Genomic DNA, 16,201 nt, shown 5'->3' on the forward strand with positions numbered 1-16,201 from the left:
TTCAATAATTTAAAAAGAGTACAAATATGTAACAAAATATTACCACCGAGTTTAATAAATAACCATATACGGAGTACTTCATATTAAATATCCTCGTATTTTACAAATCTTTTATTCATTAGTTTTAGTCGTGTTTGTGACGATAATAATAAAAAGTTCAATCGATATGATCACCACGGGCGGACTCACCTAGTAGCATGGGGTGACTTGCCCTGACGGCCGCTACCCCGAACATAAAAAAAATGGCTAAGATGACGGATTTTTGCTACCCCAATTATTGCTGAATAGTAGATAAGTAAATATTATTTCATTAAATGTATATCAAACAGATGTGATTCAATGGTAAAGGCTTACTCTTCCACCAATTATCCCAGGTTCAAATCCCTTTACATACACATATAATATAGACTATTTTTTTCCGCCGCTGCGTGTGTCATATTTCTAGTGAGGTGTAATTGTATAAACGATTATATATTGACTTAAGTTACGTCATGATTGTGACCGACACGACTTCAAATTATGTCATTAACGTCAAAAACAGAGTGAATATATATCGACTTAAGTTACGTCATGATCGTCTCCAACACGACTTCAAATTTTGTCATTAACGTCACAAACAGAGTGAAACTGGCGACTAAGACATTCATTATTAATTTAGACTAATACAAGGAAAGTTACAACTACTGAATATCTTGGATATTTGTCATAGGAGGTAACTTTATAGCCGCTCACAAAATTACAACTCATCAGAGATCTGACTCACGTCTTTCTGAAGTGATTATTGGTAGATTATATCCACTTGGGCCTAAAAACCCATTCTCTTAATGCAATATTTAAAATAATACAAATATGCATGTATAGAAATATTACTAAATTAATTAAATGATTAACCATTTAATTCATATTTAATTACTCGTATTTAATAAACGTCTTAGGTGCCAGCTTGAGTCGTGTTCGTGACGATAATGATGTAACTTGGATTGATATGAAGTCGCTTATACGATTACATCTTTTCAAAGATCTGACACACGTCTTTCAGAAGTGATTGTAGATACATTATGTCGAGTGGGGCCTAAAAACCCCTTCTTTCAATTCAATAATTTGAAAAGAGTACAAATATGTAACAAAATATTACCACCGAGTTTAATAAATAACCATATACGGAGTACTTCATGTTAAATATCCTCGTATTTTACAAATGTTTTAGTCGTCACTTTGAGTCGTGTTTGTGACGATAATAACAAAAGTTCAATCGATATGATCACCACGGGCTGACTCACCTAGTAGTACGGGGTGGCTGGCCCTTACGACCGCTACCCCAAACACAAAAAAAAATGGCTAAGAAGACGGATTTTTGTTACCCCAATTATTGCTGAATGGTAGTTATGTAAATATTATTTCATTAAATATATATCAAACAGATAGTGGTTCAATAGTAAAGGCTTACTATTTCACCAATTATCCCAGGTTCAAATCCCTTTCCATACACAGGTAATATAGACTATTTTTTTTTTGGCTTCCCATTAAATCCTGGGTCCGCCGTTGCTTTTTTTTGGCTTCACAATACATTAAATCCTGGGTCCGCCGTTGCATGTGTCATATCTCTAGTGAGGTGTAATCGTATAAACGATTATATATCGACTTAAGTTACGTCATGATCGTGACCGACACGACTTCAAATTAAGTCATTAACGTCAGAAACAGAGTGAATATATATCGACTAAAGTTACGTCATGATCGTCACCAACACGACTCCAAATTATGTCATTAACGTCACAAACAAAGTGAAACTGGCGACTAAGACATTAATTATTAATCTAGACTAATACAAGGAAAGTTACAACTACTGAATATCTTGGATATTTGTCATAGGAGGTAACTTTATAGCCGCTCACAAAATTACAACTCATCAGAGATCTGACTCACGTCTTTCTGAAGTGATTATTGGTAGATTATATCCACTTGGGCCTAAAAACCCATTCTCTCAATGCAATACAGTGAAAATAATACAAATATGCATGTATCGAAATATTACTGAATTAATTAAATAATTAACCATTTAATTCATATTTAATTACTCGTATTTAATAAACGTCTTAGGTTCCAGCTTGAGTCGTGTTCGTGACGATAATGATGTAACTTGGATTGATATGAAGTTGCTTATACGATTATATCTTTTAAGTGATCTGACATACGTCTTTCAGAAGTGATTGTAGATACGTTATGTCGAGTGGGGCCTAAAAACCCTTTCTTTCAATTCAATAATTTGAAAAGAGTACAAATATGTAACAAAAGATTACCGCCGAGTTTAATAAATAACTATATACGGAGTACTTCATATTAAATATCCTCGTATTTTACAAATGTTTGAGTCGTTAGTTTGAGTCGTGTTTGTGACAATAATAATAAAAGTTCAATCGATAAGATCACCACGGGCGGACTCACCTAGTAGCATGGGGTGGTTGGCCCTGACGGCCGCTACCCCGAACATAAAAAAAATGGTTAAGAAGACGGATTATTGCTACACCAATTATTGCTGAATAGTAGATAAGTAAATATTACTCCCTCCAATCCCCTATTTTCTTCCCATTGTGTTTGAGGGGGAGAATTAAGAAAACCAACAAAATTACCTAACTACCCCCATATAACCCCACCCCAAACCTGAATAACCATCAACCCGCCGGCGTCCCATTCCCAACTAGAACCAGAACCAGCTAGCACCCGCGCAGGAACTAAGCCCCAAACCACCATCAACCCGCCGGCATGAGGCAAAGCTCCGGCGCCGACGAATCGAACGAAACTAAAATCAGATCTATAGTATATGGAGTTATCAAATGCGAGAACAAAAAACGCAGCATTGTGAATGATTATTTGGCGCCGACGAATCAAATTTGGGGAAAAACTTAAGAGCATTAATTGGGAGTACTATTTTACCTCGCGAAATTGTGGAACCCAGTTCCCTTTCTTGCTTTTTTTAGAAATTTTTGCGTCTTTGTTATTTTTATTGGGATCGGGGACGAAATTTCAGAGAGATTCCAGTACTTTCTTGTGCCCATGATATAGTGAGAGATGAAGGTGATGAAGGATGAGGGTGTTGGGTTGAAGGATATTGAAATGAAATGGTGGAGGGTAACAGGGAAACGAAAGAGAGGGGATGGGGGTATACATGTCCATTTAGAAATAATTTATGTCCAAATAAGGAAATAGGGAAGAAACCCTGAATAACCGAATAAGGAAATAGGGAAGAAAATGGCGAATTGGAGGGAGTATTTCATTAAATGTATATCAAATAGATGTGGTTCAATGGTAAAGGCTTACTATTCCACCAATTATCCTAGGTTCAAATCCCTTTACATACACAAATAATATAGACTATTTTTTTTGGCGTCCCAATACATTAAATCTTCGGTCCGTCGCTGCTTTTTTTGGCTTTACAATATATTAAATACTGGGACCGCCACTGCGTGTGTCATATCTCTAGTGAGGTGTAATCGTATAAACGATTATATATCGACTAAAGTTACGTCATGATCGTGACCGACACGAATTCAAATTATGTCATTAACGTCAGAAACATAGTGAATATATATAGACTTAAGTTACGTCAAGATCGTCTCCAACACGACTTCAAATTATGTCATTAACGTCACAAACAGAGTGAAACTGGCGACTAAGACATTCATTATTAATCTAGAATGTCATTAACGTCACAAACAGAGTGAAACTGGCGACTAAGACATTCATTATTAATCTAGACTAATACAAGGAAAGTTACAACTACTGAGTATCTTGGATATTGTCATAAGAGGTAACTTTATAGCCGCTCACAAAATTACAACTCATCGGAGATCTGACTCACGTCTTTCTAAAGTCATTATTAGTAGATTATATCCACTTGGGCCAAAAACTCATTCTCTCAATGCAATACAGTGAAAATAATACAAATATGCATGTATAGAAATATCACTAAATTAATTAAGTAATTAACCATGTAATCTATAAAACTATATTAAAAGGGTAATCTTAAAAGGCCACGTAGACAAATCCACATAGGCGAAGAAAAAGCCACGCGTGCATTACGAATGCCACATCTATAAATCTATATAATCTATACTATATAGTTAAAAGGCAACTTAATACATTTAAGTTTTTGCCATGTAGGATTATCATAACTAAATTATTTTAATTTATATTGTTAATATTAAGGCTACTTTAATAAATTTATGAAAATTCATTATAAGGTTTAGTAATATTTTTTTAATGTGGAAACCATAAGATCATGATTTAAATTATAAAAACAAATTAAGAATTTAGTCTCATCATTTAAATGATTCAATTTGTTCATCTAACTCCTTCTTAACCATAAATATAGTAGCTAAAAGGTCCTTATATATTAAATAAAAAATCTAATAATTTGGATTATAAAGCTACTAATATCTACAAATTTATAAATATAATTAAAAGGAAAACCAAAATATCTATCATCATCAATATGTAATATTTTAATTACATATACAAGATAACTTTTTAAATGACTTTCATGCAAAGTGGAGTTTGTAAGGAAAATAATAATAATAATAATAATAATAATAATAATAATAATAATAATAATAATAATAATAATAATAATAATAATAATAATAATAATAATAATAATAATAATAATAATAATAATAATAATAATAATGCAAACCTTTTACATACCATTTCTCATTTTTCCATATTTATATTTATATTAAACTTCATAATAATGAAAAATGGATGCTCAAAATTCATGAACTTGATCTTTATTTATACTTGTATTAAATTTGATAAGAATGAAAAAATAATATTTAATAGCCATAAAACACATCCTCAATTGTTTATATATTTTTTATGAAAGACAAAATTTGTAAGCAAAAAATTTCTTATCTCTATCGTTAGTAGAATGGTATGTGTCATCGATATTATTAACTAATATTTTTTTATTTTTTTTATTGGAAATTTCAATGGGTTATGAAGTGTTCATCACATTTTCAATTTCGCGTATGTGTTTGTTTTGTTCTCATTTAGGTGCTATCAAGATTATTTATTGTGTTAAGCTCTTCCAAGGTAAATATACTAAATCTCTACTATTTGATTATCATTCCCTCTTTTTTGCATTACTTAAGGTGAAACTAAGTTAATAACGATAATAATGCATAAAACAAATTCCATTATTATTGTGTTATTTTTTTTTAATAGGTATGATTTATTGAAGACAGAATATTATAAGGAGAAGTGAAATACTAAAATTGCTTAAACAACTACTTCCTCCATTCAACTCCACTCTACCACTTTGCTTTTTCACGTTCGCCAACACATGTTTTACGCGGTAAATATCGTTAGCTACGTATTTGCAAAAAACATAAAATTTAGATATTTTTAATGTACTCGTAAAGACGAATCAAACAAGATCCCACATAAATATATTTTCACATATGTATTAAGAGAAAATCGAGAATAAATGTGCACTTGTGAATAGTGTAGAAAATGGAAATAGGTAGAGTGGAGTTGAATGGAGGAAGTATATTTTACATACTAACTAAAGATTGGTGACATCAATGTGGAATCATGGATGATTAATAATTTTTTGAGCATTTATTATATATATTTTGAAATATCACAAAAAAGTGGAAAATTTGTGGGGATGACATTTGTTGTTCAAGTTGTTGCTTTAAAAATTTTAGTTCCGCAATTTATTATTGTATTAGCTTCAATTTTATGGGGGTATGAAATATTAGTTTTATTATAACATTTCTAATTGTGTGTTTTATGTTATTTTCATACTTGTTGATGAAATTTTGATATCTAATTTGTGAGGGTGCTATATCTTTGGGGATCTTTGTTTGATAATATAGTTTTGTTTAATTTGATTATATGAATACTTATATTATTAATTCATTTTAGCTTGCATTGAGTTACTTTAGTTTTGATAGAGGTATCTTAGTATATCTAGTGTAAGAAATTTTAATTTTTGATAAATTGTTGTATAAAAGACTAATTGAATTTATACAACCTTTAAAACATGAAAACCGTAAATTGAATTGATCGTCGTATGTTATTGTATTAAATCACTAAAGTATTACACTAGAAACAGAATAACCCGTGAATTTCACGGGTCACAAAACTAGTTCATGTTTAATTACTCGTGTTTAATAAACGTTGTAGGTGCCAGCTTGAGTCGTGTTCGTGACGATAATGATGTAACTTGTCTAGATATGAAATCGCTTATACGGTTACATTTTTTCAGAGACTGACACATGTTTTTCAAAAGTGATTGTAGATACGTTATATCGAGTGGGGCCTACAAACCCTTCTTTCAATTCAATAATTTAAAAAGAGTACAAATATGTAACAAAATATTACCACCGAGTTTAATAAATAACCATATACGGAGTACTTCATATTAAATATCCTCGTATTTTACAAATCTTTTAATCGTTAGTTTTAGTCGTGTTTGTGACGATAATAATAAAAAGTTCAATCGATATGATCACCACGGGCGGACTCACCTAGTAGCATGGGGTGACTTGCCCTGACGGCCGCTACCCCGAACATAAAAAAATGGCTAAGAAGACGGATTTTTGCTACCCCAATTATTGCTTAATAGTAGATAAAAAAATATTATTTCATTAAATGTATATCAAACAAATGTGGTTCAATGGTAAAGGCTTACTCTTCCACCAATTATCCCAGGTTCAAATCCCTTTACATACACATATAATATAGACTATTTTTTTCCGCCGCTGCGTGTGTCATATTTCTAGTGAGGTGTAATTGTATAAACGATTATATATTGACTTAAGTTACGTCATGATTGTGACCGACACGACTTCAAATTATGTCATTAACGTCAAAAACAGAGTGAATATATATCGACTTAAGTTACGTCATGATCGTCTCCAACACGACTTCAAATTTTGTCATTAACGTCACAAACAGAGTGAAACTGGCGACTAAGACATTCATTATTAATCTAGAATAATACAAGGAAAGTTACAACTACTACTGAGTATCTTGGATATTTGTCATAGAAGGTAACTTTATAGCCGCTCACAAAATTACAACTCATTAGAGATCTGACTCACGTCTTTCTGAAGTGATTATTGGTAGATTATATCCACTTGGGCCTAAAAACCCATTCTCTCAATGCAATACAGTGAAAATAATACAAATATGCATGTATAGAAATATTACTAAATTAATTAAATGATTAACCATTTAATTCATATTTAATTACTCGTACTTAATAAACGTCTTAGGTGCCAGCTTGAGTCGTGTTCGTGACGATAATAATGTAACTTGGATTGATATGAAGTCGCTTATACGATTACATCTTTTCAAAGATCTGACACACGTCTTTCAGAAGTGATTGTAGATACATTATGTCGAGTGGGGCCTAAAAACCCCTTCTTTCAATTTAATAATTTGAAAAGAGTACAAATATGTAACAAAATATTACCACCGAGTTTAATAAATAACCATATACGGAGTACTTCATGTTAAATATCCTCGTATTTTACAAATGTTTTAGTCGTCACTTTGAGTCGTGTTTGTGACGATAATAACAAAAGTTCAATCGATATGATCACCACGGGCTGACTCACCTAGTAGTACGGGGTGGCTGGCCTTGACGGCCGCTATCCCAAACACACAAAAAATGGCTAAGAAGATGGATTTTTGTTACCCCAATTATTGCTGAATGGTAGTTAAGTAAATATTATTCCATTAAATATATATCAAACAGATAGTGGTTCAATAGTAAAGGTTTACTATTTCACCAATTATCCCAGGTTCAAATCCCTTTCCATACACAGGTAATATAGACTATTTTTTTTTTTGGCTTCCCATTAAATCCTGGGTCTGCCGTTGCTTTTTTTGGCTTCACAATACATTAAATCATGGGTCCGCCGTTGCGTGTGTCATATCTCTAGTGAGGTGTAATCGTATAAACGATTATATATCGACTTAAGTTACGTCATGATCATGACCGACACGACTTCAAACACTACAAGAAAAACTAAAACAGGCGACCGAAATTTGGCGACTGATAGAATTAGTCGCCAATTTGGCGACTGATTTTCAGATTGGCGACTGAAATCAGTTGCCAATCTGGCGACTGACTTTTTTAAAATGGGAATCAAATTTGGCGACTGATTTAGGGGTAGTCGCCAATTTGGCGACTGAATTTCAGTCGCCAAATCAGATTTCAGTCGCCAAATTTTTTTATACAAATCAGACCCCCCTCTCTCCTATTTTATTCTTTCGAAATCAAAAAAAAAAAAAAAAAGGCGAAACAGCGACGACACCCACGATGAGCGACACAACTACACTTCCACCGCCACTTCCACCGCCATTTCCACCGCCACTTCCACCCTCTTTAATTAGGTTAGTTTTTTTGTTTATTTTCAGTTTAATTAGTTTAATTTGTTAGATTAATTTGTAGTTAGTTTGATTAATTTGAGGTTAGTTGGTTAGATTTATTTGTAGTTAGTATGTTAGATTAATTTGTAGTTAGATTTAGTTTAATTTGTAGTTAGATTTAGTTTAATTTGTGTTTGAATTAAAAGGGAATGATTAAGGAGGTTTTTGTCTTGGTTTAGGGTTATGGGTGGGGGTGGTCCGGTGGGTGGCGGTCGGCCGTGGGTGGGCCGTGGTGGGGTGGGTGGCGGTTCGGGTCGTGGGGTGGTGTTTGGTGTTGGTAGCTAAGTGAAACTGTCTCATTATCATTAGTATTAAGCTAAGTGGAACCGTCTTAATTAATATTATTATTATTATTATTACTAAGTTAAGTGAAATCGTCGTATTATTATTAATATTAAGCTAAGTGAAACCGTCTTTTGCATTAATGGAATTAGCTAAGTGGAACCGTCTTTCGGATTAAGAGAAATTAGCTATTAGCTAAGTGGAACCTTCTTTAGGACTTGATTTTGATAAATTTAGTTTGATAATTCATGTTATTGATGAATTGAGGTTGAATAACCTTGTTTTTTTGTTTTTCTTTTCTCTTTTCGGGTTGTCACCGCTACGCTAGGCACCACCGTCGCGGTAGCCGTTGCTTCTTGTTTTCTTTTCATTTTTACTTTTACTTGATTAGGTAACCTCCTCTTACCAGTTACCTTTTAAATTTACTAATTTTAGTTCAAATTATGCTACGGACTTTAGGATAGAAACCTTTATTATGTGGTTGAATTGTGCTATTGATTGACTTAATTAATTTAGTACTTGATTGTGTTGTTGTTTGATTTGATGTTGACTTAGTACCCGTTCAAGAATTACTGATTAGGAGTAATTCTTGAATAGTCCCGATTTTGGGACTGTCTTTGTAATTTTCAATTCATTTAGGTAGTAAACACGTACTTGTGATTTATTAATGAGGAATGAGTTTGGTGGCGATCCCTTTAATGTTCTCCGAATACATGTATATGTGGAGTAATTAGTTATTCTACATAGATGTGTATTTGGAGAACTTAAGGGAATTGCTGCCGAATTTTTTCCTCATTAATAAATTACAAGTGTGTTTTCTAGTGACTTGAAACGTACATTGACGGGTTTAGGTTGGAGTGATAAGGACCCCATTCGAAGATGGATTACTTATTGACAATATTTATATATTGTTTTCATATGTTTATTGTATAATGTTTAAATTTTGTATGTAATATTATTGTTATTTTTTAAAAATGTTTAAATTATTGTGGGGTCTTCTTTAGATTAAAATAAAGAGATTGGAACGTTCATGGATGTATGAAGGAAGATTAGACCATTCCAATAAGAAAAGACGTCCTACCGCTAGATTTATAAAGGGTGTTAGCGAGTTTATTGAATTTGCTAAACAACAAGATGAATATGACTTGGTAGACAAAAAACTTAGGTGCGCTTGTGCCAAATGCAAAAACCTGAAATACCAGCTTGACATTGTAGTAGAAGAACATCTCATTATAAACGGGTTTAAGCCAAATTATTACAATTGGATTTCACATGGAGAAGCATATTATCCAATTCATGAACAAGCTCACACCCAACAAATACAAAATGATGAGAACCTATATAGAGAGATGGTTGTTGATGCTATGGATTCCACTATTTTTAATAGTGAAGACCATAAAACTATTTCTGAAGAACAACCGCCACACCCACAAGTAAAAGCCTTTCTTGACATGTTAAAAGCCTCAGAAAAACGCTTGTATGAAGGAAGCAGAATGACATTGTTACAAGCCGCTTCTAGGCTAATTACCTTGAAATGTGAGTTTAATATGTCATTTGTTGCTGTTGATGGCATTGCCTCGTTCCTTGAGAAATCTTTCCCCGATGATAATATCATGACCCGAAGTTTCTATACTACCAAAAAAGTAGTTAAAGGTCTTCAGTTACCGCACGAAAAGATAGATGCATGTCCTGAAGGATGTATGCTATTTTGAAAAGATGATGCTTTGCTTGACAAATGTAAAGATTGTGGGGCGGATAGATATGAGACAAGTGAAGGAGATACAGTTTTGGTGTTGAAAAAAGGCAACGGTAGTAAGAGGGCCAAAAAGAGTAAGAAACCAATAGCATGTAACCAATTGTTTTACTTTCCTCTCGCACCAAGACTTCAAAGAATCTATGCCACCAAAAACATTGCCGAACAAATGAGATGGCACAAAGAAAACCCACGTGCTCCGGGGAAGATGAGTCATCCTAGTGATGGGGAAGAATGGAAACGATTTGATCAGATGTATCCTGATTTTGCCAAGGAACACCGCAATGTACGACTTGGCTTGTGTACGGATGGATTTGATCCTAGTGATGAAGTTTGAGAAAATGGGAGGTGTTGGGTTGAAATGTATGGTGTTGTGTGTGTTGAAATTTGGGATGTATGGTATTGTTGAACATCGGTTTGTATGCAGGTTGTAAATATTTGGCTAGCAATGAAAACGAAAAAACCCACCAAAACATGCAGTAGCTTTGGCGACTGAAAAGGGATTTGGCGACTGAAATTCAGTCGCCAAATTGGCGACTGATTCATGGTAGTCGCCAAAATGGCGACTGAAATTCAGTCGCCAAATCCCAATTCAGTCGCCAAATTTCCTCAGCCAAACTGGCTACGTCACCCAAATTTGGCGACTAATACCAAATTTAGCGACTGAAATTCAGTCGCCAATTTGGCGACTACCTCAAATCAGTCGCCAAATTGGCGACTACCATATCAGTCGCCATTTTAGTCATTTGGCGACTGATTTTTCAGTCGCCAAATTTGGCGACCGACTTTAGTCGCCAAAGTTAGAAAAGGCGACTAAGGTCCGCGACTGACGTTTGGCGACTGATTTCAGTCGCCAAATTGATTTTGGCGACTGATTTCAGTTGCCAAAATCAGTCGCCTGTTTTAATTCTTTTTGTAGTGAAATTAAGTCATTAACGTCAGAAACAGAATGAATATATATCGACTAAAGTTACGTCATGATCGTCACCAACACGACTTCAAATTATGTCATTAACGTCACAAACAAAGTGAAACTGGCGACTAAGACATTAATTATTAATCTAGACTAATACAAGGAAAGTTACAACTACTGAATATCTCGGATATTTGTCATAGGAGGTAACTTTATAGCCGCTCAAAAAATTACAACTCATCAAAGATCTGACTCACGTCTTTTTGAAGTGATTATTGGTAGATTATATCCACTTGGGCCTAAAAACCCATTCTCTCAATGCAATACAGTGAAAATAATACAAATATGCATGTATAGAAATATTACTGAATTAATTAAATAATTAACCATTTAATTCATATTTAATTACTCGTATTTAATAAACGTCTTAGGTGCCAGCTTGAGTCGTGTTCGTGACGATAATGATGTAACTTGGATTGATATGAAGTCGCTTATAAGATTACATCTTTTCAGAGATCTGACACACGTCTTTCAGAAGTGATTGTAGATATGTTATGTCGAGTGGGCCTAAAAACCCCTTCTTTCAATTCAATAATTTGAAAAGAGTACAAATATGTAACAAAATATTACCGTCGAGTTTAATAAATAACCATATACGGAGTACTTCATGTTAAATATTCTCGTATTTTACAAATGTTTTAGTCGTCAGTTTGAGTCGTGTTTGTTACGATAATAACAAAAGTTCAATCGATATGATCACCACGGGCGAACTCACCTAGTAGCATGGGGCGGTTGGCCCTGACGTCCGCTACCCCAAACATAAAAAAAATGGTTAAGAAGACGGATTTTTCCTACCCTAATTATTGCTGAATAGTAGATAAGTAAATATTATTCTATTAAATGAATATCAAACAGATTGTGGTTTAATGGTAAAGGCTTAGTATTTCACCAATCATCCCAAGTTCAAATCTCTTTACATACATATATAATATAGACTAATTTTTTTTGGCTTCCCAATACATTAATACCTGGGTCCGCCGCTGCATTTTTTGGCTTTACAATACATTAAATTCCGGGTCCGCCGTTGCGAGTGTCATATCTCTAGTGAGGTGTAATCATATAAACGATTATATATCGACTTAAGTTACGTCATGATCGTGACCGACACGACTTCAAATTATGTCATTAACGTCACAAACAGAGTGAATATATATCGACTTAAGTTACGTCATGATCGTCACCAACACGATTTCAAATTATGTCATTAACGTCACAAAGAGAGCGAAACTAGCTAGTAAGACATTCATTATTAATCTAGACTAATACAAGGAAATTTACAACTACTGAGTATCTTGGATATTATCATATGAGGTAACTTTATGAAGTCGCTCACAAAATTACAACTCATCAGAGATCTTACTCACGTCTTTCTGAAGTGATTATTGATAGATTATATCCACTTTGGGGTCTAAAAACTCACTCTCTCAAAGCAATACATTGAAAATAATACAAATATGCATGTATAGAAATATTACTGAATTAATTAAGTAATTAACCATGTAATTCATGTTTAATTACTCGTATTCAATAAATGTCTTAGGTGCCAGGAGTCATGTCCGTGACGATAATGATGTAACTTGGATTGATATGAAGTCGCTTATATGATTACACTTTTCAGATATCTAACACACGCCTTTCAGAAGTGATTGTAGATACGTTATGTCGAGTGGGGCCTAAAACCCCTTCTTTCAATTCAATACTTTGAAAAGAGTACAAATATGTAACAAAATATTACCGCGAGTTTAATAAATAACTCTGTACGGAGTACTTCATGTTAAATATCCTCATATTTAACAAATATTTTAGTCGTCAGTTTGAGTCGTGTTCGTGACGACAATAACAAAAGTTCAATTGATATGATCGCTAGGGGCGGACTCACTAAGTAGCATGAGGTGGCGGGCCCTGACGACCGCTACCCCAAACATTAAAAAATGGTTTAGGAGACGATTTTTGCTATCCCAATTATTGCTGAATAGTAAATAAGTGTATATTAAACAGATTGTGGTTCAATGGTAAAGGCTTAGTTTTCCACCAATTGTCCCGGATTTGAATCCCTTTACATGCATATGTAATATTGACTATTTTTTTTTGTTTTCCTATACATTAAATCCTGGGTCCGTAGATCTGACACCCGTATTTGAGGAGTGATTGTAGTTACATTATGTCGAGTGGGCCGTCAAAATACGAATAGATATTGAAATATTACCGGAGTTTAATAAGTACCACATGATTCTTGCTAAGTACGTCGTAATCGGCTACCACAATATCATTGAGGACATAAATAATACAAATATGTATAGAAGTATTACTGAATTTATTAAATAACCCCGTAATTTATGTTAAATTACTCTTATTTAATGAATGTGTCAGGCGACAGTTTGAGTCGTGTACGTGACGATAACGATGTAACTTGAAAGTTGGATCGATATGAAGTCGCTTACACGATTACCTCTTATTAGAGATCTGACATACGTGTTTCAGAATTGATAGTAGATACGTTGTGTCGAGTGGGGCCTACAATCCCCTTTTTTCAATTCAATAATATGAAAAGAGTACAAATATGTACAAAATATTACCGCCGAGTTTAATAAATAACTATATACAGAGTACTTCATGTTAAATATCCTTGTATTTAACAAATGTTTGAGTCGTGTTCCTGACGATAATAACAAAAGTTAAATCGATGTGATCACACGATTATATCTCATCAGAAACCTGACATGCGTCTTTGAGGAATGATTGTAGTTAAATTATGTCGAGTGGGACGTCAAAATACAAATAGGATATCAAAATATTACTGGAGTTTAATTTAAGTCCAAAAGAACAATCCCTTAACCGTAAAATGGTGCATTTCAATAGAAAAAACATTTATTTATTACTAATAATTGAATTGTCCTTTTTTATATAATAAGACCGTTTTATAATGTAATTCGTGAATTTTGTGGCCTATTTATACAATGTTGCACCTAGCTACATGATCGCCATAAAACTTTTACAAAGAAAAATTATTGATCGAACTAAAATTCAATTAGCTAACTATTGAAACTACAAACATACAAAAACATGTTGATATTGCTCTTTGCAATTGTCTTCCCACCTCTAATTTTTCTTCTATTACTTCATAAGCTTAAGAAACATGAACCACCATTGCGTACACCTCCTGGCCCTAAGGGACTACCCTTTATTGGAAACTTGCACCAATACGACATCACGGCTCCCCATGACTACTTTGCCAAGTTAGGCAAGGTTTATGGTCCAGTTGTTGGTCTGACACTTGGACAGGTACCCGTTGTCGTGGTTCAATCAGCAGAGATGGCCAAAGAGGTCATGAAAACCCAAGACCTTAACTTTTGTAGTAGGCCTAAATTAGTTGGGATGCATAGGCTAAGTTACAATGGTTTAGACATAGCTTTAGCTCCATATAGTGATTATTTTAGAGAGTTTAAGAAGCTTTCAGTTGTTCATCTCTTGAGCTCTAAGAGAGTTGAGTCTTTTGCTCCGATTCGTCGAGACGAAGTCTCAAGGCTAATCCATAAGGTTTCGTTGCTCTCTTCTACTTCTCAAGTGGTTAACTTGGGTGAGTTGTTAATGAGTTATGGGAGTTCTAATATTTCTAGGATTGCTTTTGGAAAGAGGTATGTTTCTTATCACAACATCTTCCTTGCCTTGCCTCATTTATTGCATAATTACCAAATCTTAGTATCACCATGATAATCATGTAGATTATTTTAATAATATAATCATATATAGTGCTATTGTACGGGGTGCTATTAGAGTATTAGGTAACGCTATCATTTTCAATATTGGAAATTAGTAGGAATCAAGATTTAATAAACAATTCCTTGCACTAAACCTGTCAAAATCTAAATCGACTCGTTTTTCTAAGGCCAAGTTCCAAAATATTGACCGGAAGCCGAAATGAGCCATTGTTTTAGGGCCAAAATCCGACCTGAATCCGAAATGACCTGTTAATTTAGGTCAAAATCCAACCAAGACCCAAAATAACCCGTTAATTTAGGGTCAAAAATCGACCTAAACGGATCTACCTGGCGGGTCAAAGATAAGTAAATAATTTTATTAATCAATCAATCAATCAATCAATACATATATATAAAGCAGAAACTTTTCGAACGATATTAGAGAGTCCAACTGATGGGGCATATTCTGCACCCGCTGACCAAGCCAACACATTGAGCAAGGTCAAAGATATCCACAGCAAGTCAACGGCTTAGACAGCCTAACCGACGAGGCCTGTCGGCCTGTCAGATGGGTCCCGGTCGGGGCAACCAGCCAGCCGGGGCACACATCCGCGAACTCATATCCAAGACCCCTCGGCGGTGAGTCAACAGGGCCCGCCGGCCTGCCATAGGTCCCTCGGCTGAGGGGTAGATCAGTCTTTCCACCTGCTAGCCACTTGGCCACTTGGCCACTACGTGACAAAAGGTGAAAGTCTATAAATACTCCTCAACTATCATTGAGTAGAGGATCCACAATTTAACCTAAGAATCACTATTCATCTGGTAATATCTTCCTTATCTCTCTACAATACGTACTTTGCCAAGTAACAACCACTTACCTCTCTAAGTTACTGACTTGAGCGTCGGAGTGAGTTCGCTCGGTCCAAAGCCGAGCCCTCAGTTTGTTCATCGTTTCAGGAGACCGCAAGGAGGATTCAACTAAAGACGTCATTCTACAAGCACGGGTGGTAACATATAACTGCTCTGGAATTACACCCGGAACAATTGGCG

At 34.4% G+C, this 16,201-nt stretch overlaps 1 protein-coding gene across 1 annotated transcript; it reads left to right on the forward strand.

The window, feature by feature from the left end:
* Positions 1-14,516: 14,516 nt before the first annotated feature.
* On the forward strand, positions 14,517-15,267 carry LOC141632919 (6,7,8-trihydroxycoumarin synthase-like). The gene is made up of 2 exons (XM_074445420.1): positions 14,517-15,088; positions 15,204-15,267. Exons 1-2 carry the CDS (start codon positions 14,517-14,519, stop codon positions 15,265-15,267), a joined length of 636 nt encoding a protein of 211 aa, XP_074301521.1.
* The last annotated feature ends 934 nt before the right edge of the window (positions 15,268-16,201 follow it).

Source organism: Silene latifolia, chromosome 2 (genome assembly GCF_048544455.1).
Source record: "Silene latifolia isolate original U9 population chromosome 2, ASM4854445v1, whole genome shotgun sequence".
NCBI classification, from domain to species: Eukaryota; Viridiplantae; Streptophyta; class Magnoliopsida; order Caryophyllales; family Caryophyllaceae; genus Silene; species Silene latifolia.